The 26181-nt window shown below is 36.0% G+C and overlaps 1 protein-coding gene across 3 annotated transcripts in view; it reads right to left on the bottom strand.

The window, feature by feature from the left end:
- BTAF1 (B-TFIID TATA-box binding protein associated factor 1) overlaps positions 1-26181 on the bottom strand; it is a 109561-nt gene that overhangs the window by 56690 nt on the left and 26690 nt on the right. For all 3 annotated transcript variants that reach the window (XM_029932224.1, XM_029932226.1, XM_029932225.1), the window contains 8 exons: positions 22481-22610; positions 22162-22230; positions 20996-21085; positions 20246-20341; positions 19972-20148; positions 18547-18687; positions 17469-17593; positions 14851-14971 (listed from right to left, as the gene is read on the bottom strand). In XM_029932224.1, the coding sequence (XP_029788084.1) occupies positions 14851-14971; positions 17469-17593; positions 18547-18687; positions 19972-20148; positions 20246-20341; positions 20996-21085; positions 22162-22230; positions 22481-22610 (949 nt within the window). The remainder of the gene's footprint in view (positions 1-14850; positions 14972-17468; positions 17594-18546; positions 18688-19971; positions 20149-20245; positions 20342-20995; positions 21086-22161; positions 22231-22480; positions 22611-26181) is intronic.

The raw sequence follows: 26181 nt of genomic DNA, 5'->3' as shown, positions 1-26181 counted from the left end.
TTTCTATTATCTGGCCAATATCTGATTATGCAAATGTTCTCTAATGCCAATCTTAGTTAAGTGTATTCTTTTGGTCTTTCTACATATGCATGTGTGAAATTTCTTATATCCTGGATCCCCAGATTACAACTCAATTTCATATATATCTTCATGCTAAATATGAATTTCATGCTAAAACTTGCCTTTCAAACCAGTCAATGCTGTATGTAACTGAAATTTTGGAATGACTCATAAAGTGGCTGTGATACAAGTGCAATAGAAAAGCTGACCCAGTCAGCAGAACAAAAGATTAATGTCCAGCATATTTTTCTAGATTGAGGAGTAAGTTCTAACTACAACACTTACTGGTTACAATACTAATTACTCTAGATATTCTAGTAAAGTAGTTCACTGAGAGACATAGAGATCCATAGATCTCTTACATGTACAAACACAGTCACAGGCTAAAGGTACAAAACATAAAGGCAAATCACGTGGTAAATTCCTTCACTTTAATTGCCAAACTACTAGTTTAACAAAAAAGGTTACACTTGATTTTGAGTCCTTACCTTAAACTAGTTTGGGATGCTTAAAAGTTATTATTTCATGCTCCCTAAGAATCCAGACTTGCCAATACTTACACATGTTAATGTCACAATGCCACAGTATGTCACAGAAAAGTCTAATGGTAGTAAGATTTCCTAAATAACTATATTAACTATTGTTTTATTTAAAGATATTTTAGAGATGTGTATGTTTGCATACCTTGTCATAATGGGATAAATCTTAAGATTAAGTGCATCTTGGTTATAAAGTCTTCTGATTTCATAAAAGTAAAACAAAACAAAAAAATTACTAAGATAATCAAAATATTTTCAAGGAAATAGAGGCATCAGCCTTAAAGAGATATTGATGCACTAAGCTACAGCCAGATTTAGCTTCAACACTGTAGTTACTGAGAGGAACGGATTGAGAAGTTAGAAAATGAAGGCAAAATATAGCTACCAGTAATTTAAAGATGAGTTCATTTTTTCACTTAGTACTTAAGATGACTTAATGTACAAAACTGAGAAAGCAATTCGATAGACACTTAACCATTTTGTCCCCATGTGAAATTTAAAACTGAAAGTCAGCCACACTTGGAACAGAATCTGAGCCTGAAATCAGTTACTGTGAGCAGTGTAGCTACAAGAGCTTGGGAAAGTTTAATCCTTGGTCATCAGTTCCTTCATCTGCAACACAGAAAGGCAGTAACCACCAATGTTACATGCTTACCAGGGTTCACAGCATAAAGTAAGGCCTCAATAACTAGGATTATTACTATAATCAAATATCATTCTCATACCTCAGTATATAAATAAGAGTTCCACATTATTAGGAAAGAAGTCCCAGAACTTGAAGTATTAATTTTATCCGTGCTATTAATTATTTGTACAGCATTAACATTTTAAAGAATTTACATTATCTTACTTAGCCCATATAAGTCTAAGAAAGACTGGGTGGAGATTATCACCAGATCAGTTAAATAAACTTGATGAAGATCATACATTTAACAAACAGTAGAGCCAAGGTTAGGATCCAGATTCTCTAGTTAAGACATCTTTTCATTAAGCCACTGAAGTAACAATGATGATAGAAAACAGCTCAGAAAAAGGGAAGCTCGAGTGAGAATAGATCTTTTTATTAATGTATATTTATGTCACAAATAGTGAGATTATGACCGGAGCTGAAATCAAGAGTTAGACACTTAACCACCTAAGCCACCCAGGTACCCAAGTGAGAATAGATTTTTATTATCACCATATGTCTGTCATCTCTCATCCAAATTCCCTGGAGACAAAAATATTTTGAAATACAGAAATTTTCAGATTTTATAACAATACTGAGGTTATATATACTGTATGCTATATAATATCCTCAACAGGGTCTGAAATAGTCCCCAAAGAAAATTCTTATTTCTGAAGCAAAATTTGTGAATGGGCATATTTGCTAGGATAAAGACTTAAAGTTTCTCTTCAGAATGAGCAGACTTTTCCACCAAATGAGTAGTTTTTAGAAGTTGGTCCACTTTACAAAAAAAAATCTTGGATTTCAAAACTGCAAATAAGAGAGGAGCCTGGGTGGCTCAGTCGGTTAAGAGTCCAACTTCAGCTCAGGTCAGGATCTCATGGTTTGTGGGTTCGAGCCCCATGTCAGGCTCTGTGCTAAAAGCTCAGAACCTGGAGCCTGCTTCTATGTTCCCTTTCTCTCTCTCTCTCTCTCTCTGCCCTCCTCTGGTCATGCTCTCTCAAAAATATATAAACATAAAAAAAATTTTTTTGACTGCAAATAAGAGATCATGAACTTGTATTATAAAACAGTTTGCAGGCAGCTATGAAGCAGTCAATAGTAACCATCAGGCAATGTTGTAAAGAAGAATACAATAACAGATACAACTATCAGACACAGTTTACTCTGATATTTTCTCAGAAAGCAAATAATGTCGCTGTAAGAGTAACAATAACAATTAAGTTTTCACCGCATCATGACTTCAGGTAATAACAACAACAAAAAAATCACAGTGTGCTGTAGAAGCTGGAATTGTTTTGTGGCACTAGAGAACTGCCCTATACCCTAAAGGAAAGAAAAGATAGACAAAGAAAGGGAGATAATACTTTGGAAGGACAGTAAATACGTGTGGGGTAGGGGATAGCCAATGTGCCAAAAATACTCTCATCAAAGTAATCAAAGGCAACCAAATTGGTAAGGAAGAAGTAAAACTTTCACTATTTGCAGATGACATGATACTATATATAGAGATCTCTATTAAGACTTCACCAAAATCTTACTAGAACTGACAAATGAATTATTAAGGCTGCAGGATATATAATTAATATACAGAAATTTGCTGGATTTCTATGCACCAATAATGAAGCAACAAAAAGAGAAGAAAATAATCCCATTTACAATTGTAGCAAAAATACTAAAATACGAAGGAATATACTTAAACAAGGAAGTGAGAGACTTATACCCTAAAAAATAAAACACTGATGAAAGAAGCTGAAGATAACACAAATGGAAAGATATTCCATGCTCATGGACTGGAAGAACAAATATTGTGAAAATGCCCATACCACCCAAACCAATCTATACATTTAATACAATCCCTGTAAAAATGCCAACAGGGAGTGCCTGGCTGACTCAGTCAATTAAGCACCTGACTCAGTTTTGGCTCAGCTCATAATCTCACAGTTTATGAGCCCAAGCCCTATGTCAAATATGCACTGTCTGCATGGTCAGAATAAATAAATGTCAAAATAAACATTGGTGTTCCTGGGTGGCTCAGTTGGTTAAGCATCTAACTTTGGCTCAGGTCATGATCTTGTGGTTCATGAGTTCGAGCCCCCAGCTCAGAGCCTGCAGCCTGCTTCAGATTCTGTGTGTGTTTGTCTCTCTCTCGGCCTCTCCCCCGTTCACACACTCTCTCTCTCAAAAATAAAATAAACATTAAAAAAAATACCAACAGCATTTTCCACAGAACTAGAACAAACATTCCTAAAATTTGTATGGAGGCACTAAAGACCCTGAATAGCCAAAATGATTGTGAAAACAGAACAAAACTGGAGGTATCATATTCCTAGATTTCAAGTTACACTACAAAGCTATAGTAATCAAAATAGGATGGTGCTGGAACACAGACACATAGATCAATGAAACAGAACAGAGAGCCCAGAAATGACCCCATGATTATATGGTTAATTGATCACTGGTAAAGGAGGCAAGAATATGCAATGAGAACAAGTCTCTTCAACAAATAGTGTTGGAAAAATTGGACAGCCACATGCAAAAGAATGAAATTGCACTACCATCTTATACCATACACAAAAATAAAACTCAAAATGGATTAAGAACATAAATGTGAATCTGAAACCATAAAAATCTTAGAAGAGAGCACAGGCAGTAATTTCTCTGACACTGGCCACAGCAACATTTTCTTTAGATATGTTTCCTCAGGCAAGGGAAACAAAAGCAAAAAATAAACTACTGGGAGTACACCAAAATAAAAAGCTTTTGCACAGCAAAGAACCAACAAAACCAGAAGACAACCTTCAGAATGGGAGCAGATATTTGCAAATGACATATCAGATAAAGGGTTAATATCCAAAATATATACAGAACTTCTAAAACTCAACACACACACACACAAAAAACCCAACACCAAATCCAATTTAAAAATGGGCATAAGACATGAATAGACATTTCTCCTAAAAAGACATACAGATGACCAACACACACACATGAAAAGATGCTCAACATTGCTTATCATCAGGGAAATGCAAATCAAAACTACAATGAGGTAAATCACACTTGTCAGAATAGCTAAAATCAACAAGACAAGAAACAACAGGTGTTGGCAAGGACGTAGAGAGAAAGGAGCCCTTATGCACTGTTAGTGGGAATGCAAACTGGTGTAGCCACTGTGGAAAACAATAGAGCTTCCTCAAAAAGTTAAAAAAAACACTACCAAGTGATCCAGCAATTGCTCTACTAGGTATTAACCCAAAGAAGATGAAAACATTAATGTTTACTGCAGCAACATTACAACAGTCAAAATATGGTAGCAGTCCAGTGGCCACTGATAGATGAATGGATAAAGAAGATGGGGAGGGGTGTATAAACAATGGAATATTACTCACCTATTAAAAAAAGAATGAAATCCTGCCATTTGCAACAACATGGATGGATCAAGAGAGTATAATGCCAAGTGAAGTAAGTCAGAGAAAGACAAATACCTTATGATTTCACTCATACATGGCATTTAGGAAACAAAACAAACAACAACAAAAAGACAAACCAAAAACCAGACTGAACTACGGAGAACAAACTGATGGTCAGCAGAGGGGCGATGGGTAAGACAGGTGAAGGGGCTTAAGAGTACATCCTGATGAGCACTGAGTAATGTACACAATTGTTGAATCACTATATTGTACACCCAGAACTAATTTAACACTGTATGTTAACTACACTGGTTTTTTAAAAGATTTATCAAATAAATATAATACTGTTACAGTAAAACAAAACAAAAACTCTCATCAAATAAATATAACAATATAACATGGTTACAGTTGGGATACAGGGGGATGGACCTGAAAATTTTTCTTGACTCCAGGTTATATATTAGGAAATAGCAGGGGAAAGGGTTGACAAGCAAGAGTCAAACAACAGAAGACAGAGAAAGACAGGAATTTGATTCTAATATAGTAGGCAATGACAGATGACTAACCAGTTTGTAAATAACTGAAACAACAGTCCCTCCAAATTATCCTTAACTCAAACTCTCTCCCCTTTTTGAAATACTGTAACATGTATAAACTAAAAGATACAAAGTATGATTCCAAACCATAAAGAGCAAACTACTAAGGAAAGTAGGATCTTATTTTTTATAAATATATAGAAAAAAGAATGCGGGTAAACTAGAAAGCAGGTGAAGTTCTGCGGGGATTTTATCTCAATCTTAATATTTTCATTATAAAAACTTGAAAATAAAACAGAATTATAACTAGATGGTAGATATACAGATGGTGTTTTCTAATATCCTTCTCTTTTGTCTATTTAAAAGATTTCCTCCAAAAATAGGTGGTGGTCTTGAGAAAAGTTTTCTGAAAGAGTTCGGCTTTATACTACTATTTGTAAAAACAATAAAAACCAAACAATTACAGGAAAGGATATATGTGAGGGCCAAAACTGGGAGGTACTCCAATGGGTATTAAGTTCCATAGCTATTAGTCTTCAATAGTGAGGATACGAAGATCAAGGCTTAGGGTGGTTACAAAACACAAAATATTCTATATGCATCAATATTAAGTTTCACTGACAGCATAAATTTCAGCAGAGACACTCTAAAAAGAGAAGCTAGGGAAATCAGAAATTTCATTAGTGATACCATTAAAAAATTTTTAAGAAGAAAAAAAGAAGCTAGAAGCATAGATAACTAACATAAAAGGATACAGAAAACCCAACATTAAAACCCAAAAAATTACTAGAATAACTAGAAGAAAAATCTGCAAACAAGATACATTTAAATGCCTAAAGGGAGTGGACTGGAAAAGCTCTTTTGTTCCAAAACATTTTCTACAGCACTGATTTGAAAAGGACATATTATTCAGAAAAATGATATGTTTGTAAAAGTACACATTGAAGATACTAGATATTAAATAAGGAGAAGGGGGGAGAAGTTAAGATGGAGTAGCAAGGGGACCCTCAGCTTGTCTCATCCCTTGAACATGTCTAAATCAACAACAAACCATTTTCAACACCTAGGAAATCGATCTGAGCATTAACAGAACAACCTGCATAATCTGAGGGGGAGAACACAGCAGTTATGTGGTGCAGAGAGGTGAACTAGAGGAGAGAAGAGCTGCAGGGGCAGCAGAGGGAAGGGAGCCATTTTTGTGGAGGAAAAAGAGGAGAGGGAGTAATCCATCAGATATGTTCAAGAAAGCACTCCCCCTAAGCACTGGGTGTTATATGGAAACCAATTTGACAATAAACTATTAAAAAATATATATCTTTAAAAAAAAAAAAGAAAGAAAAAAAAGAAAGCACTCCCCCTGAAAGCAGCTACAGAGAAAGTGAAAAGTAGAGAGGACTGCACAAGAAAATTGTTCCCCAAAAACCACTGACCAGGGGAAAAGGAACGAGAAGGTTTCAATACTGCCAGCTGTTTTTTTATAAACAGCAGAACACAGAGTCTGAAGTTTCAGAGGTCAGACCCTGGTGGTGGTCTGGGGAAGAAGCAGGGCACAGCCCTGGGAGCAGGCAGCTTGGTCTGAAGATACACTGCATTGCAAGGAAACAAAGTTCCCCGCCTTGAAGTAGATTTGGTAGAGATGATAAGGTCTCTCCTTGGGCGAAAGACCCAGCAGGTGCCATCAAACAGCCACGTTCACCTGTATAGCAACAAAGACACTGGCTCAGGGAGGCAAACCCTGGCGCCCACTGTGTGTTGCAATTTACCATAAACTCTAACCCACTGCCAATGTGTGGTGGCAAGACCAAACCGTTTCCTGGGACAACTGGGCACTAGCCACAGCAGGGGAGACCCTCTCCCAGAAGATCAGGCCAAGTTCAAACTGCAGGGGTCTCTTAGTGTGGGGTTTTAAAACATAGCTGTACCTAAAATAAAACTCTGGAGAGAGGTGCCAGCTGGTAGGTGAACAGCTTGGACACAGGGAGTAGGTGGGGAACTAACAGAAGTGAGGGACACAGAAGGGATGACTGGTCCTGTGTCTGTGAGAGTGTAAACTCCCTGCTCTGGAGACTAGAAACACCATTTTCACCACTAGTCCACCAAATGTGAGGGACCCCAGTGAGCTACGCAGCGCCACCTAGTGAAGAACAAAGCCATTACACCAAGCCCCACCTCCCTGTGCCCTCCAGGCACCTCCACACTAGGGCAAGGGGCCTGAAAACCAGAGGAGCAGGCCCTTCCCCCAGAGGTCAGCACAAATTCCTTCCACTAGCTTAGTCTACTGACCACAGACTGCTGCAAAGTTCCAATTCCAGGACAAAGGGGATCTAGCTTCATTTGGGCTTTCTGTTTGTTCATTTGTGTTGTTATTGTTGCTTCTGTTTTGGTTTTGCTATTTTCTTTGTTTTCTTGGATACAGAAAGAGCAAAGTTTACTTTATTACTTAAAAACAATTTTTTCTTTTTCTTTTTTTTCTGTCAAGCTTCTCTTAATAAGCAGACCAAAACACACCTAGGATCTAACTTCCTTTATTTGATTTTTTAACTTTTTATTTCATTCTATTATTGTTTTTTCTTCCTCCAAAATAACAAGATGGAGGAATTCACCTCAAAAGAAAGAACAGGAAGAAATAATGGCCAGGCATGCAAATATAAGTAACCAATGCAAATATAAGTAACATGTCTGAACTAGAATTTAAAACAATTATAAGGATACTAGGTGAGCTTGAAAAAAGCACAGAAGACACCAGAGAATCCCCCTCTACAAAGAGAAAATAACTAAAACCTAATTGGGCCAAAATTTAAAATGTTATAAATGAGAAGCAAACCCAAATGTAGGGATAAAAACGAAGCTGGACAATGCAGAGAAGCAAATTACCAATATAGAAGATAAAATAAGGAAAATAAAGAAGCTGAAAAGAAGAGGGAAACAAAGGTAAGGGATCATGAAGGCAAACAGGGAACTCAGTGATTTATTAAAACATAACATTCAGGGGCGCCTGAGTGGCTCAGTTGGTTAAGTGTCCAACTCTTGATTTCAGCACAAGTCATGATCTCACAGTTCATGGGATCAAGCCCTGCATCAGGCTCTGCACTAACAAGGAGCCTGCTTGGGATTCTCTCTTACTTTCTCTCTCTGGCCTTCCCCATCTTGTGTGCTCTCTCAAAATAAATGAACATTTAAAAAATAACAAGGGGCGCCTGGGTGGCTCAGTTGGTTAAGCCTCCGACTTCGGCTCAGGTCAGATCTCACGTTCGTGGGTTCGAGCCCCGCGTCAGGCTCTGTGCTGACAGCTAGCTCAGAGCCTGGAGCCTGCTTCTGGTTCTGTGTCTCCTTCTCTCTCTGCCCCTCCCCCTCTCATGCTCTGTCTCTCTCTGTATCAAAAATAAATAAAACACTAAAAATATAAATAAAAAAAAAATAACAACATTCATAAGATTTGAGTCCCAGAAGATGAAGAGAGAGAATAAAGGGCAGAAGGTTTTTGTGAGCAAATTATAGCTGAAAACTTCCCTAATCTGGGGAAGTGAATGGACACAAAATCCAAGGAACACAGAGAACTCCCATTAAATTCAACAAAAGCCGGGCATCACCAAGATATATCATAGCCAAATTCATAAAATACACAGACAAGGAAAGAATCCTGAAAGCAGCAAAGGAAAAAACATCATCAATCTAACAAGGGAAGACAGATCAGGTTTGAAGGAGACCTGTCCACAGAAACTTGGCAGGACAAAGAGAAGAGGCAAGGTATATTCAATATACTGAATGGGAAAAATATGGAATCAAGAATATTGTATCCAGCAGAGCTGTCACTCAAAATAGAAGAAGTGATAAAGAGTTTCCCAAACAAAAATTCAAGGAGTTTGTAACCACTAAACAGCCCTACAAGAAATTTTAAGGGGAATTCTTTGAGTTGGGGGAGAGGGGGAGTGAGACCAAAAGCAACAAAGACTAAAAAATACCAGAGAGCATCATCAGAAACACCAACTCTGTAAATAACACAATGGCCCTATTTCGTATCTTTTAATAATCACTCTGAATATAAATGGACTAAACACTCCACACAAAAGACACAGGGTATTAGAATGGATAAAAAACAAGATCCATCTAGATGCTGCCTACAAGAGACTTATTTTAGACTTTAAGACAACTGCAGTTTGAAAGTAAGGGGATGGAGGGCCATCTATCATGCTAATGGATGTCAAAAGAAAGCCACAGTAGCCATACTAATACAAGAAAGTCTAGGTTTTAGAACAAAACCTTTAACAAGAGATAAAGAATGGTATTATATAATTAAGGAGTCTATCCATCCAACTTGGGAGCACCCAAATATATAAATCAATTAATAACATAATTAATAATAATACAATATAGTAGGAGGCTTTAACACCCCATTTACAGCAATGGATAGATCATCTAAGCAGAAAATCAACAAGATCAACAAGGAAACAATGGCTTTGGACAACACACTGGACCAGATGGACTTAACAGATATATTCAGAATATTTCATCCTAAAGCAGCAGTGTATCAGAACTGCCTTTGCTGCATCCCCAAGCGTTTGGTCTGTCATGTTTTCATTTTCATGTGCTTTCGTGTATTTTTTAAATTTCTCCTTTAATTTCCTGGTTAATCTATTCATTCTTGAGTAGGATGTTTTGTATCCTCCATGTTTCTGAGGGCTTTCCAAATTTTTTTCTTGCAGTACACTTCAAGTTTCATAGCACTGTGACTTGAAAATATGCATACTATGATCTCAACCTTTCTGTACTTGTTGAGGGTGATTTGTGACCCAGTATGTGATCTATTCTGGAAAATATTCCATGTGTGCTTGAGAAAAATGTGTATTCTGTTGCTTTAGGATGAAATGTTCTGAATACATCTGTTAAGTCCATCTGGTTGCATCTAGTCTCTTATAGAAAGAAAACTTCCAAACTTATCCTATCGATAAAGGGTTAGTATTAAAAATCTATAAAAAACTTCTAGAACTTAGAGAAGGGGTCCATGAGTGGCTTATCAGTTAAGCATCCGAATTCAACTCAGGTCATGATCTCACGGTTCATGGGTTCAGGCCCTGCATCAGGCTCTGGCTGACAGCTCAGAGCCAGGAGCCTGCTTCAGATTCTGTGTCTCCCTCTCTGCCTATCCCCCACTCATACTTTGTCTCTCCATCTCTCTCTCTCAAAAAAAAAAAAACAAAAAACAAAAACAAAAAAAAAAAAAAACCTTATCAAATAACACCTAAAAACCAAATAACCCAGGGGTGCCTGGCTGGCTTAGTTGGTTAAGTGTCCAACTTCGGCTCAGGTCATGATCTCATAGTTGGTGGGTTCAAGCCTTGCGTCGAGCTCTGTGCTGATAGTTAGCTCAAAGCCTGGAGCCTGTATTCGGATTCTGTTTCTCCCTCTCTCTCTGACCCTCCCCTGTTCATGCTCTCTCTCTCTCGAAAATAAATAAAACATTAAAAACATTTTTTAAAAAGAACAAAGAAGCAAACAATTAACCCAGTTAAGAAATGGGTAGAAAACATGAATAGACACTTTTCCAAAGAAGACATCCACACGACTAAAAGACACAAGAAAGATGCTCAACATCACTCATCATCCAGGAAATGTGAATCAGAACCACAATAAAATACTACCTCACACCTTGTCAGAATGGCTAATATAAACAATACAAGAAACAACAGGTATTGGAGAGGATGTAGAGAAAGGGGAGCCCTCTTGCACTGCTGGTGGGAATGCAAACTGATGCAGCCTCTTTGGAGAACAATATGGAGATTCTTCGACACACTAAAAATAGACTACCTTACAATCCAGCAATTGCAACATAAAGTATTTACCCAAAGAACACAAAAATACAGATTCAAAGGGGTACATGTACCCCAATGTTGATAGCAGCATTATCAACAACAGCCAAACTATGTAGAAAATCCAAATGTCCATCAATTGATGAACGGATAAAGAAGATACAGTTGGGGCATCTGGGTGGCTCAATCAGTTCAGCGTCCGACTCCTGGTTTTGGCTCAGGTAATGATCTCAATGGTGGTTCATGAGTTCAAGCCCCACATCGGGCTCTAAGTGGCACCTGCTTGGGATTCTCTCCCTTGCTCTCTGCCTCTCCCTGCTCTCGCACATGCATTCTTTCTCTCAAAATTAATAAACTTAAAAAAACTGTCTTTAAAAATAGAATATTACTAAGCCATCAGAAAGAATAAAATCTTGCCATGTGCAATGACATGGAGGAGCTAGAATACATTATGCTAACCTAAATAAGTCAATCAGAGAAAGACAAGTATTTGTCATATGATTTCACTCATATGTCAAATTTAAGAATCATAACAGATGAACAATGGGAAGGGGGGAAGAGAAGAGAGGAAAACAAACTACAAGGGACTCTTGATGAGAGAGAGCAAACTATGGCTTGAGAGAGGGAGGCAGGTGGGAGACGAGCTAGATATATGATGGATACTAAAAGAAGGCACTTGTTATGAGCACTGAGTGTCGTATGGAAGTGATGAAACTCTGAATTCTACTCCTGAAGTCAATATTGCAATGTATGTTAACTAAAATTTACATTCCAAAAATGCAAAAATAAATATATAAATCACAACCATGTTATTTTAATATCCAATATCAACAATCACTTAGGAGCTAAAAAATACAGAAGATTTAGAACAATCTTGTTATCTTATCTAAACTGTAAAAATTTTGAAATATGAGGAAGCACCACATTATAAGACTAACAAGAGAAGTCACAATCAACAGATTAGAGAAAATAAACTAGGAAAAGTCAATTTAAAAAGAACAGTCCAGTCACTGACAGCAGTGGCTCTTATGTATCACAATACTCCCACACTATACCATAATAAGCACCATATAAAAACTAATAACCAACAAATAATATTGGTTGGCTGATTAATTAAAAAAATATCCTTATGTTTAACATAGTTGAAGATAGGGGTGCCTAGGTGGCTCAGTCAGTTAAGTGTCCAACTTCGGCTCAGGTCATGATCTCATGGTTCGTGGGTTCGAGCCCCGCATCAGGCTCTGTGCTGACCGCTAGCTCAGAGCCTGGAGTTGCTTCCGATTCTGTGTCTCCCTCTCTCTCTGATCCTTCCCTGCTCGTGCTATCTATCTCTCTCTCTCTTTCTCAAAAAAATAAATCAAAACATTAAAAAAAAGAAAATTAAAAAAAATTAAGTTGAAGATCATGATCAGGTGCGTCAATCATTTTACTGTTAACTATTTTTGGTTAAAAAGTATGTTTCACTTACTTTGAAAATCAATTTATATATAACACTTTTATTTCCTAATACTATAAGTTACTAAAATACCTAACTTTAGTAAATAAATTACCAAGTAAATTATTAAAAACCACAAAAGCTAAAAAGAGGCTGCAAGTGGTTTAATCACCTCAATAAAGAACAGAAAGGCTTAAAAGAACAATGTAGTACTTGTATCCAAAATATACAAAGAAATGTTAAAATTTAAGAAAAAAAAAAAGAATAAGAAAACACAATCAAAAAAAAAAAAAAAGGGAAAAGACCTAAATAAACATTTCACCAAAGAAGAGATAACAGATGGCAAATAAAATGAAAATATGCTCAACATCATATAGCACTGGAAATTTGCAAATTTAAGTAAGACACCACTAGACATTTATTAGAAAGGCTAAAATCTATGACACTGACAACATCCGGTGTTGATGAGGAGATGGAGCAACAAGACCTTTCATTCACTGCTGGTGAACTCAAAATGGTACAACCGCTTGGAAAGATACTTTCTTATAAAATTAAACATCTCCTAGTGCTCTTTGGTGTTTACCTAACACTGAAAACTTGTGCCCGTATAAAACCTACATATGAATGTTTAAAACGTTATTCATAATTGTTCAAAACAGAAAATAACCAAGATACCCTCAATAAGTGAGTAAATGAACTGTGGTATGTCCATACAATGGAATATTATTTAGTGATAAAAAGTAATGATCTATAAAGTCATAAAAAGACATGAAGAAACCTTAACTGCTAAGCGAACGAAGCCAATCTGAAAAAGCTACATATTACATGGCTCTCAACTATTTGACATTCTGGCAAAGGTAAAACTGTGGAGACATAAAATAAGTGATTGTTAAGAATTTAGAAGGAGAAAAAGAGGGGTACTTAGGTGGAGCACAGGCATTTTTTTTAGGGCAGTTAAACTACTTTGTAGGATACTGTAATGGTACTACAAACCACTGTGCATTTGTCAAAACCCATACAAAACAGAATAAAGAGTGAACCCTACTGTAAATTTAATACTGGATCAATATTGGTTAACCAAGTGTAAGAAATGTACTACACTAAAGCAAAATGTTACCTATAGGGAAAATTGTGGGTGGAGGGCATATGGAGGCATATAAGAATTACAGACTTCTCGCTCAATATTTTGGTAAACCTAAAACGGCTCTTAAAAGTAAAATCTATTAGAAAAATAATAACACAATAAAGATATTTGGTAACTTCAAGAGGATTAATGAAAGCAAATTTAAGAATACTTACACTAAAAACATTTAGACAAAAACCACAAAACAAAAATGAAGTGAAAATTCAGAACCCATGCCAGTGTGTCTTATCAGCCCATGCCTCATCAATTGAGGATTATTATAAAACAGATCTGATAGGTTTTCTAGAAGATTCTGATTAGATAAGATTAAAAAAAATAAAATACAGCAAAACAAAATTTACAGACACTGATTCACAGAAGTGCAATACAATAATACCATGCTGCAGATTAAAGCAAGTCTACATGGAGTATTTTTAATTCACACAGAAATGCATGGTTAGTGAACAGAAGAAAGACATTAACCCATACTATAATCTGTCTGAAAACAAAAACAAAACAAAGCCACAACCACTGCTTTTAAAAATGACTGGCTCAAGCTGTAGTGCCCAAAAATAACAGCATGTCCTAAAAATGGATTATGGTATTTCCTAAATTCTAGTATTTTGTTTGACCTATAGTTATTTTAAAAACAGAAATGTTAAGTCTTTTATACACAGGGCAGACTCCTCAGGTCAGCACAGACTCCATCTACACACTGATATTACCTGAATGATCTCTCTAGGCACTTCCATGTGTGACTTCTAACATAGACTATCCTTAGAAACGTCACGTGCTTAAGATTCTTTTTTTTTCTTTTAAGATTAATTCTTAAGAAAGGCAAGTGCCTAGCAATTTCATCATCCGTCTTTAGGACTCATACTGGAGAGCTCCAAATGTAGCCTTCTAACCTGGGATGAATTCTGCCAACCATCTAGCCATCAACCACACAAAGCAAGCGAAGACTGAATCATAGGTCTCTTAGAGAAAGGGACTATTCAATCGATCTTTCACTCAACAAATATTTGTTGAAGGCCTCCTATGTGTTAAACATTATTCCAAGCGCTGGGAATGTGACCTAGAATAAAATATTAAAATATTTCTGCCCTCATGGTGATTATATTTTTATGTCTTCATGGTCACCATACAATTTCCACTAGGCCCAGCAATCTCCTGATCTTTGGATATGTAGTAAGGGTAACCTGGTGGTCAGATTTATTTTATAAAATTATTTTACGTAATTTCAATATCACTACACATAGTTATTAGTTCTTACCTGGTCCTGTGTTGATAATAACGTAAATAGAGTTTCCAATGCTGCTCTCCGAACTGATGATATAGTGTGATGCAAAAAAGGCCAGACACGTGGAACTAGAACTGTGAGTGACTGCTGAATACTAATAAACAAGACACAAATTAGTCTTATTCATTTTCAGTTGAAATTCTATTGATACATTATCTAAATATGTCCTGTAGACCTCGTATCTTTTTTGATGAATAAATTCTAAAAAAATAATATAATTTTCATATGAATGTTCATTTAATATCATTCAAAACTGTTATTATAGCACTGAAATAGCTAGAGCAAATGCAGTCATAAATATTAACATTAAGTTCTATGGTACTAATGCCATGAATTACCTTTGTCAAATTAGAACCTTCTAATAGAGCTACCCTTTTTTTCAATCTATTCTTAGGAAAACGGGACATGTGTCTTAACTTGTAGGCTACACAAAAATCAAGATTAATTTTTTCTTCTTTCCCATGGCTAACCCCAATGAATGAACATTAGATGCATATAACTTACATTCCCCTTTGGAGTCATCTCTGCCACATATCAAATGAACAACAGGTGGTATGGTAGTAGCTCTGAAATCTGTTATCCCGATTTAGCATTACTGAAGTTTGGAAAACTCATATTATATTATCTTCCTTCTCACAATTAGAATTTAAGTGGAAAAGCAAGCAAAGCTACATCTAGGCTAAGAACTTGGGACCATAGAATTCCTGTCACAACCATGAAATCATATATAAAAACTACCTTGAATTAGGAAATTATGTATAAATAGCACTTAAAATATGTAACTGTAGAAAAAAGGCATGAATAAAAAACAAGATGGCAGGTATTAACTATCTGTTCTTTTGTGGTTCCCCTTACGAGGTCTATATTTTAACAGTATTTTCATTACTTGAGGGTTTGTATGAACATAACTTCTTACATTTATTTACACATTTAGTAAACTTACTTATAAAATTATTAAACACATGAACACAGAAACAAAAAACAAACTCAAACCATGTAAAAGCATTGTAACAAGGTCTTGTTAATAGAGTAATTGTTCATGCTCCAAATGACATCCTGCATTTCCTCTCACATAACTAGAAGGTATCTGCCAAATATCATAATATGTGAAGTAAATTTAATAAGGCAACTTTGAAAAAAAAGTAAAGCTACATTATTCCACATTAATAGAATTTTCACTACTTCTTTCATTTCCTTACATTATCTGGCTTTCCTGATATTATCTACTCAAAGATTTTTTTTCTTTTTTTTTTAATCCTAAGTCCTTTAACAGGATAGTTTTTTTCTTTTTTCTTTAAATCCTAAGTCCTTTAACAAGGATAACTGTTAACAAAGGCTCATAATCGAAACCCACTCCACCCTGTTTTTTAAATAAAGTTTTACTGGAAAACAGCCATGTTCATTCCTTATGTATTGTCTATGGCTGCTTTTGTGCTACAATGGCAGAGTTGAGTAGTTCTGGCAATGATCATGATACACAAAACCAAAAATACCACTATCTGGGCTTTCACAGAAAAGTTTACCAACTTCTGATTTAGGGTAATTAAAAACTTGCATTCTGCAGCTTGAGAAGGGCTTTCACACAGATGAACTCATGTAATCCGTATAGATTTCAATATTAATTGAAAGTACCTGAAAATTAGGAAATCCCATACATGCACTACCACTTTTTTTCTTCATTTGCTTTTATAAGCATTTATTTTGCTAATTCAAATTGTAGGCTGTCCCACTGCCCTAAATTTACCCCTGAAGTACTCTCAGCAGGGTCAGTGTTATTTGAAGCATTCTAAACATGTTTTTAATACATCTATGATTTTCAGTGGAAACAGACTCACATAGCCAGAAATCATTTATAATGAGCATATGAACATTCACCAAACACCCTCAGTAGGCTAAGAATGGTAACTAATTTTCTCATCTGTGATTTTTAAAGTTGCATGTGAGTTTCTTCTTCTGTATTGCCAAAGATACTATTAATAGAAACAGTATTATTTAGGAGGCAATCTAAAAGGTAGGGAATACTTTAATTAGCTGAACTTGATTTCAAATATTAGGACAGGGAAAGGTGACACTTTTTATGTTTTTGGCTTCACTCAATCTCTGTCATTGGACATTGTAATACATTATTATGTATTCTCTTCCTGATGAGTAATTATTGAAATCAAAAGCAAGAGCTGAAATGAACATTACAAAGAAAATGTTCACTGAGGAGCAAATTTTGAAAAATGTAATGCTGATGTTCAACGATAATTCTATTAGCTACATGTCTCTAAGGCTTAAGTTCTATATTCAGGCTGGAGATGAAAATAATATTCAATGATTGAATTTTTGAAGTTAACTATCACAGGATGAACAAAATGAAGAATTATATAACCAAAGTAGCCCACCGGTAAATATGACCTTTTTAAGCTCCTACCCCAACTATCCTGGTGGCTAGAGAGTAAAGAAGAAAAGGCCACTTTGAAAATAATAGTCTTTGGCATTCCCAATTCACTTTAAATGCTGTACTTAAAGATGCCAGACTATGTTTCATTATCTGGAAATGTTACGTAAACATTTTTTACTTTATTCTACTAACTACAAATAATTACCTGCATTGTTGGACCTGAGGATAAGTTAATAATGATGAAAGAAGAGTCATAATACTATTTGTTGAAGCAGTAAGGTCATCTAGTTCCAGAAGAGCATCCCATAATGTATTTATAATGAATGGTACCTATAGGATCAGTTATTAAGAAAAGTTAATTTATGCAGTATATTCACATGCCATGCAAAACTGCAGTCACTGACTCAAAAACATATACAATCCCCATGCCCTTGGATAATGCCAGTTTTGAGCAAAATTAAGGAGACATTATTTACCTTTAGTAATTCTCTACCCCTCCTTAAATGTCACTCAACTCTACTTTGGCACTACTCTTCATAGCCAGGCTTATAATGGGAGGGAGAACTCAGGAAATAAGATAGCCAATGCTCTTATTTTATGTTAAAAAAAAAAAAAACTAAAATAGGAAAACAATACAGCGTACACACACAAGGCACAACCTCTGAAAACTAACTGTAATATATTTAAAACACTAATCATCATGAAAAGATAAATTTAGTGTTTGAGTTTTTAAATAAATACTGCTTGCTGCACTTCCAAATGCTGTATACGTGTTCTGGTCTTGAAACTAAAAAGGAAAGTCAGACAAATTCTGAAAGAGGCATTTCAAAAAAAATGAGACCAGATTAAAACAACTTAAAGCCAAAACCAAAATCAAAACAAACACAGTATACATCTGAAAACCAGAAGCAAAATAATGAAGAAATGGATGTTTTCTTCTCAAATCAATTCCTATGTATTCTGTACATGAAGGGGAAGTAGATTAATAGACAAAATTCATTTCTCCAAGGATAATATACAATTGAGATTGTACACATCAGAGGACTATCTGTTATAAGAAAAATGGGAGGACAGGGTGGCTGGCTAGCTAGGTTGGTGGAGCATGTGACTCTCAATCCTGGGTTCTAAGTTTGAGCTCCACAGTGAATGTAGGAGTACTTAAAAATAAAATCTTTAAAAAAACTGGAGGATGAAGGAGAAAAAAGTACTCAATGTTTTTCCATACTCCACACCCCAAATGTAAACAAGCTCTATAGAAGAAAATGCAAAAATATTTCATTTACCTTCTGTGTCTGAAGATCTACAAGGCTTTCTACCACAGGTACTAATGATGCTGCAGCAACAGCTCTGACATCATCATCAAGGTCCTGAAGTCCTTCAATTATTCTACTTAAAACTTTAGGCAATAAAGTATTAATTACATCCTGTAAAACAGTACATCAAAATAGATTAATTTTCTGTAATGCACTTACTGTGCTTAAAATGTTTTTTTTTATTAAATTTACCATATGAAAGCATAAGTCCCAATCTTTTTTTTTAAGTTTATTTATTTAAGTAATCTCTACACTAAACACGGGGCTCGAACTCATGACTCCAGGACCAAGAGTCATGTGCTCTTCCAACTGAACCAGACACGTGCCCCAAAAATCCCAATCTTTAGGGACACCTAGGTGGCTCAGTTAAGCATCTGATTTCAGCTCAGGTCATGATCTAGCGGTTCATGAGTTTGAGCCCCGTGTCAGGCTCTGGGCTAACAGCTCGGAATCTGGAGCCTCCTTCGGATTGTGTCTCCCTCTCTTTGCCTTTCCCCTGCTTGTGCATTGTCTGTCTGTTTCTCTCTCTCTCTCTCTCTCTCAAAAATAAAACATTTTTAATCCCAATCTTTATTTTAAAAAAAATCACATAAACAAAAATAAAAATAATATCAGTAGGAGCCTATTTGTAACTAATCCCATTTGAAAAACCCCAACAGTACCAAGTACTCTATTATTCAATGTGACTTAAAACATCGAATGTTTTCAAGGTAAAACTATGAACCCGCTGCGTGAACACATAAAGATACATACCACTATGCTGGAACCTCAACTTCTATTTCTTATTCAACACTACCGACAACCAAAAGAGGTGTGAGAGAAAAGGGCAGGAAAAGCCATCCCTTCCTGCTCTCCTTACTTCAATCTATTCTCATTTCAATTTCCCCAATAGAGCTAGCCCCCAGAGTCTACTCCTGGGATCATACACAAGGAATCACCCTGAGAATTGGTCTATGAAACAGGAACAAGTATTCAAACCTAATGAACCATCTTTTGCTTTGTACTTAAATTCTTACAGCACCACCTATCTCTATGATACTACCTCAAGAAGGCAAATCTTTTTTTTTTTTTTTTTTGAGAGACAGAGACAGCGCAAGCAGGGGAGGGTCAGAGAGAGAGAGGGAGACACAGAATCTGAAGCAGGCTCCAGGCTCTTAGCCAGCTGTCAGCACACAGCCCGATACAGGGCTCGAACCCATGAACTGTGAGATCATGACCTGAGCCAAAGCCGGATGCTTAACCGACTGAGCCACCCAGGTGCCCCAAGGAGGCAAGTCTTGAAATGCTGATTCATCTGTAACACTAAGAATCTAAGGCCATTTCATATAATTAATAAAAATAAACTAAGAGGGGAAAAAACTCTCTTATACATGCTTCAAAAACTGAAGTGTTTACCTGACGAACTGCCAAAGCATACTTTATTCCTAGCAGACCACCATGTCTAACTTCCCATTGCTCTTGACTAAGTAACTTAAGCAGCACATCCACAGTCTTATGAACTCCTGTTTCATTCATGTGTTTTAACACCACACCTAATGTCTGAGCACAAGTTTCACGAACTGGTGCCACAACCTATGAATAAGAAAGGAAGAAAACTCATATTTACAAAAGGCTTACTTTGTTGAATTTGAAATTTGATCAGACAAAGCCTCCCTTAGGTGATACTTACTTCATCAGAAACAAAATCTCCAAATCTGTCTAAGGCAAAAACACAAAGGAGTCTAATAACTAAGTCTTCCAACCACTCTTGATGCTGCTGAATCATCTGTTAAAACAATAATTTTTTAATTACCAAAATCATACTTTGTATTGGAGGCTGGGGACACATTAAGTCCAAAATCAAGATTAAACTACTCGGACACACTGTTTTTGCTATAGGAACAATATCCAAAATATAGAAGAGTCCCAATTACTACCTTTAATATTAACCACATTCCGTTTATTGATCAATTACGTTCAAATACACTACACCAAGATCTTTAAGATTTATGAATTCTATTATGTTACTTGAACTCTAAGAGAAATTAAGAAACTACTCAAGATTGCTCTAATTTCAATTACATCTGTCATGTATCTATGATCTATCCTACTACCTGTCTCATGCTACACCAATCATATTGCTCAATGACCTCTAAACTATCCTCTCATACCTCCTACTCTACTTCCCAACTTTTTGTATCTTGCTCCTACATAATTTTCCAGTGTTTCTGAACAAGTCTTTCCCATGAACTCATTCTTTTTCCATTAATAGACAAACTTCTTCCTAACCTTTAAATATTTTTCCTCGTATTTTACCTTTCCATATTTATTTATTTCTCTCTCATTTCTATGTCATGGCACAAACTCTGCAACTTCCCTGTCTTGAAAAAAGAAGCCAACTACTGCAATTTGTTGATAACTGCTCCTTTACTACACTTACCTCTTCTAAAGTGCTATCTCCCATTTTACCACCACTTTTTCCATGTGCTTTAAGGATTTCCCGAAGTCCAGTGCCTGCACCATGCCGAACCTAAAAACAAACAAGATCCAAATGTCAAAGGTTAAATGCTTAAGAAACTTTTCTTTAATATGAATAAGGGATACTATATTTTTAAGAAATCAGAATAAAGTGGCACTTCAAAAAAATGTGCTTCTCTTCTACTATCCAAGAAAAATTACAAGTGTTATTAGTTTCACAATTTTGGTTATGTCAAATTTTTCTAAAATCAAACTAAGAAAACAACTACTCTAAGAGCCTTTGCAATATTAATCTATCTCACTACAACTTCCCTACCCATTACTTGTATTTAGCATTATCCACAGCAGAAATGAGGAAAAAATCAAATGTTTCCTATAGCCCCAACATCAATATTTTAGAAATATATATTAAAACTAAGTTCCAAAGATACTAGGGTAAATGTGAAAGGAAGACAATTCAACTGTCTCATGACTAACGCTTCACTGTTACTCTGTAGCATCCTGAAGCCTCATCTGGAAGGGAGGAAACAGACCACTGACACTGCAGCTACCCACTTAGTCAAGACCCAAGTTAACACTTGAATAACTTTAAACAGATGTACATCAAGGAGCAGAAAGACTGCTAAAAGTCTGTATTCCACAGAAGTGTTTTTGAAATTACCCAGAAGCCAACCGAAGTAGGACAGAATGCTTTGAGACCACCAACCCTCAACTTCAATCAGAGGAACCTCACTTTCATCTCTTTTAACATGTTGGGATCTGGTCAAGATTTTCTTTGAAGAAATATTTCTGAGACTAAAATGCTGATTTGGAAACTACTGCTCTTAGTCAAATCGTCCATTTAAAAAGGAAGTTTTTACTATATGGAGAGAGATGCAAGTCTTTATACCACAGCTAAAAAAAAAATGAAAAGAAATGAATATTTCACTAGATATAAGACCAAAAATGGTATGAAAGGTGAAAATCAGTCTAAAGTTTTCCACTTAGAAGGTGAGTGATATGAAATGTCCAGATCAGTTGGAAGAATAGGGACCCTAAAAAAACAAAACAATAGATGATGCTTCACATGGTTCCCTTCATTAGCAAAAAACAAAAGAGCTGAGAGAAGCTGTAATGAAGAAATCTTACCTCCCAGGAAGGATTAAAAAGGTCATTGCAAAGTTCTTCACAAAAGCTTTCTAAAGGCCATTCATTTGTCTGAATAAGGAAAACAGAATTACTAATTCAAAAGTTCTGTTTTATACTAACAATTTAAGTAATTTAATAAAGTGTATTTATTTGTAGGTAGTAAAAATAGGCTTTAAGTTTTTTAATAATTAAAGTTTTTACTAATGAAGTAAAGATACAATAAAATTTCTCTCAATGGATAGATTATTATCTACTGACACATTAGTATGAAAGAATTATAAACAATTTCAAAAGACACTTTAGGGCATTTTAATAGTACCTCTTCAATTAAGGAAGAACTGTCTGGAATATTATCAATCAAAACTTTGGAATCATTTGCAGACTGATTAATAACAACATTTGCTATTTTTCGTCTCTTTTCTTCTGGTTCCCCATCAGTGCTATCATTGCTAAAAAATAAAAGTTGCCATTTAAAAAGGTGAATAAGGAATAATGTGAACCACAGTGAATATAAGAGAATACATCAGGTGAATAAATGTTTTACCATATTCTACTTACATGGTTGACTTAAAATCTCATGCATCAAATAAGTAAGATTAACTACTTAAAAAGTTTTGAGCAAAATATATTCCCCTCCTCTCATTGATGAATGTAAAATAGATTCATGAATTCTTGCTTTCAAACTGAACCACAAATTTAACCTTCTTTCTTCCTCTCTTCAACCAGCTCTTCTCCTTTTCATTTTAAACTCCCTTGGTCTAACAACCTAAATCTGGCCTAGACTAAAATACTGAGCGACACACTATCTTAACTCTTAAAAAACAGAGATAATTGACCAATAAAAACTGTGTCCAGAAAATCTGAAGAAATGTTACTTTATGACTAGAACAAAAATATTGAGGCCAGCTTAATAATAAAACATAACATGGGGCGCCTGGGTGGCTTAGTCAGTTGAGCGTCCGGCTTCAGCCCAGGTCATGATCTCACGGTTCGTGGGTTCAAGCCCTGCATCAGGCTCTGTGCTGACACCTAGCTCAGAGCCTGGAGCCTGTTTCAGATTCTGTGTGTGTGTCTCTCTCTCTGACCCTCCCTGCTGGCACTGTCTCTCTCTGTCTCTCAAAAATAAATTAAAAAAACATTTTAAAAAATTTTGTTAAAACATAACAAAAGAGAAGACAAATAAAACCACTTTATTCAGTATTAACAGAAAGGACAATTAGCATAGTTGAGTTACATATGGCATTATATATCTGCCCTATCTTAATAATGGGACTTATTTGGCCAACCATTTTTTCTAAAGGTGATTAAAGAGGGGCGCCTGTGTGGCTCAGGTGATTAAGTTTCCAACTTTTGGTTTCAGTTCTGGTCATGATCTTGTAGTTCATGAGCCTGAGCCCCACATCAGGCTCTTTGACTCTTCACTGACAGTACGGAGCCTGCTTGAGATTCTCTCCCCCTTCTCACTCTGCCCCTCACCCAACCATGCTGTCTTTGTGTCTCTCAAAATAAACTTAAATAAATAAATAAACGTATGTGATGGAAGAAATCTGACCTCCCTCAGTCTCATTCTCTATTATTCTTCCCCTAATTCTCCCCAATCTAGACACATTGCTTGACCACCTTACTTTCCTTGAACTTATTAAGCATTTTTCTCCTTCCAGACATTTGCCCTTGGTGTTCCCTCTATTTAGAATGTATTTTCCAAATATACATAGGACTCATATCCTCACTCCTTTCAGATCTTTAAAGAAAAGTCACCTCTGTGAATCCCTCCCTATGATTATCTAAAATTTCAAACTCCCTCCCCACATTTCACACATTCCTTGTTTTATCTTTTTTCTTGCTTAACTCTTATCGTTAACAGGATGTATGTATATAAATATACTAAATTTACTTATCTTTTTTAATGTTTATTTCTTTTTGAGAGAGAGAGAGAATATGAGCAGGCATGAGACAGAGAGAGGGGCAGGCTCTGAGCTATCAGCATAGGGCCCAACATGGGGCTAGAATTCATGAACTGTGAGATTATGACTTGATTTGAAGTCAGATGCTTAACCAACTGAGCCACCCAGGTGCTCCTACTTATCTTCTTTAAAAAAAAAAAAAAAAAGCAGCAGCAGCAGCAGCAGCAGCAGCAGCAGCAGCAGCAGCAGCGCCTGGGTGGTTAAGCATCCGGCTTCGCCTCGGGTCATGATCTCACAGTTCATGGGTTCCAGCCCTGCATGGGGCTCTGCGCTGACAGCTAACTCAGAGCCTGGAGGCTTCTTCGGATTCTATATCTCCCTCTTTCTCTGACCCTCACCTGCTCAAGCTGTCTCTGTCTCTCAAAAACAAATAAAAACATTTAAAAAAAAAAAAAAAAGAGTTTATGTTTTATGCTTAAGTAATCTCTACATCCAACATGGGACTTGAATTTACAACCCCAAGATCAAGAGTTGCATGCTCTACCAACTGAGCCAGCCAGGCACCCCTACTTATCTATCTTGTTCCTTATTTTTCCCTCCAGAATGTAAGCTTCATGAAGGCAGAATTGTCTATTTTATTCAACAGTGCATCCTAAGGGCTTAGAACAGTATCCAGAACTCAGAAAGTATTCAGTAAATTTCTGTGTAATTAATGAACTATAAACTCTGAAAAATAAAGTCTATTATTTCAATCCAAATATTTGGGTAAAAGTCCTTATACAAATAAAGCCAAAAGAAACTTATTACATTACTGTACACAATCCTAACTAGTTGTTTACTTTAGTTTACTGTAGTTTAATGATGCTTAATAAAAATTTCATACTGAACAATTTAACCCCAAGTAAAAATTTATACCAAGTAGATGTTTATTATTTATTCCCCTTTGCACCTAGTTTTTAAATACACACTATAAACATTTACATTTTAGCTTTGTATTTATAAATAGAAAAAACAAAAGATCTTGTCATCTGCAAAAAAAAAAAAAGGCCTTATAAGTTTTCATGTGTTTAATTCATCATTTACTCAAACATTTCTAGAACACCACAAAAGTTTCTGATTTAACAGAGCCAAGTGGGGCATTTTAAATGAAAATGAAAATCTGCATTTTAATTGACATCTGCATTTTTTTGTTTTTTTTTTAATTTTTTTTAATGCTTTATTTATTTTTGATACAGAAGAGACAGAGCATGAGAGGGGCAGGGTGAGAGAGAGAGGGAGACACAGAATCTGAAACAGGCTCCAGGCTCTGAGCTAGCTGTCAGCAGAGCCTGATGCGGGGCTAGAACCCACAAACGTGAGATCTGACCTGAGCCGAAGTCGGAGGCTTAACCGACTGAGCCACCCAGGCGCCCCGACATCTGCATTTTAACACAACCCTCAAAGTGTTTCTGAACAAGGTTGTTTTGAACTATTCTTTTAGAATTACTGTTCCCAACCACACACAGATACCACTTTTATTATTTCATTAAGAAAATGTGGACAGTGATTTTATCCAGAGTTCTTTCCTACAAGATTAGGTAAATAAACTTGGATTACTGTTTCTTATTCAGTTTAACCCCCAGGCTAAAAGACAGATGATGTAATACTGTGGCTGTTCTATACTAATCAATATTCTTAACATGTGGCCCTTAGTGGTGCCTGGGTGACTCAGGTGGTTAAACATCTGACTTTGGCTCAGGTCATGATCTCACAGTTCATGGGTTCAAGCACCATGTCAGAACTTGTGCTGACAGGTTAGAACCTGGAGCCTACTTTGGATTCTGTGTCTTCCTCTCTCTGCCCCTCCCCCCCAAAATAAACTTTTTTTTTAATTAAAAAAATTTTATAAATAAAAATTTAAGAATTTTAAAAAACTTGTGGCCCTTAGACCATCTCTCTGACTTTACTCTGTGCTACCCTCACCTCTGTCTACTCATCCTAGACATACTACCTTTCTTTCTGTTTCTTGAATAGTCCATGATTAAGGCATTTACACTTGTTCCCTCTGCCTGGAATGCACTTCCCTTGGAAGATCTTCAGCCCCCTTCAAAGGTCATAATTAGTAAGAAAAAAAATC

The sequence above is a fragment of the Suricata suricatta genome, chromosome 2, assembly GCF_006229205.1.
Source record: "Suricata suricatta isolate VVHF042 chromosome 2, meerkat_22Aug2017_6uvM2_HiC, whole genome shotgun sequence".
Taxonomy (NCBI): domain Eukaryota; kingdom Metazoa; phylum Chordata; class Mammalia; order Carnivora; family Herpestidae; genus Suricata; species Suricata suricatta.
This window is presented reverse-complemented; position numbering and strand designations above follow the sequence as displayed.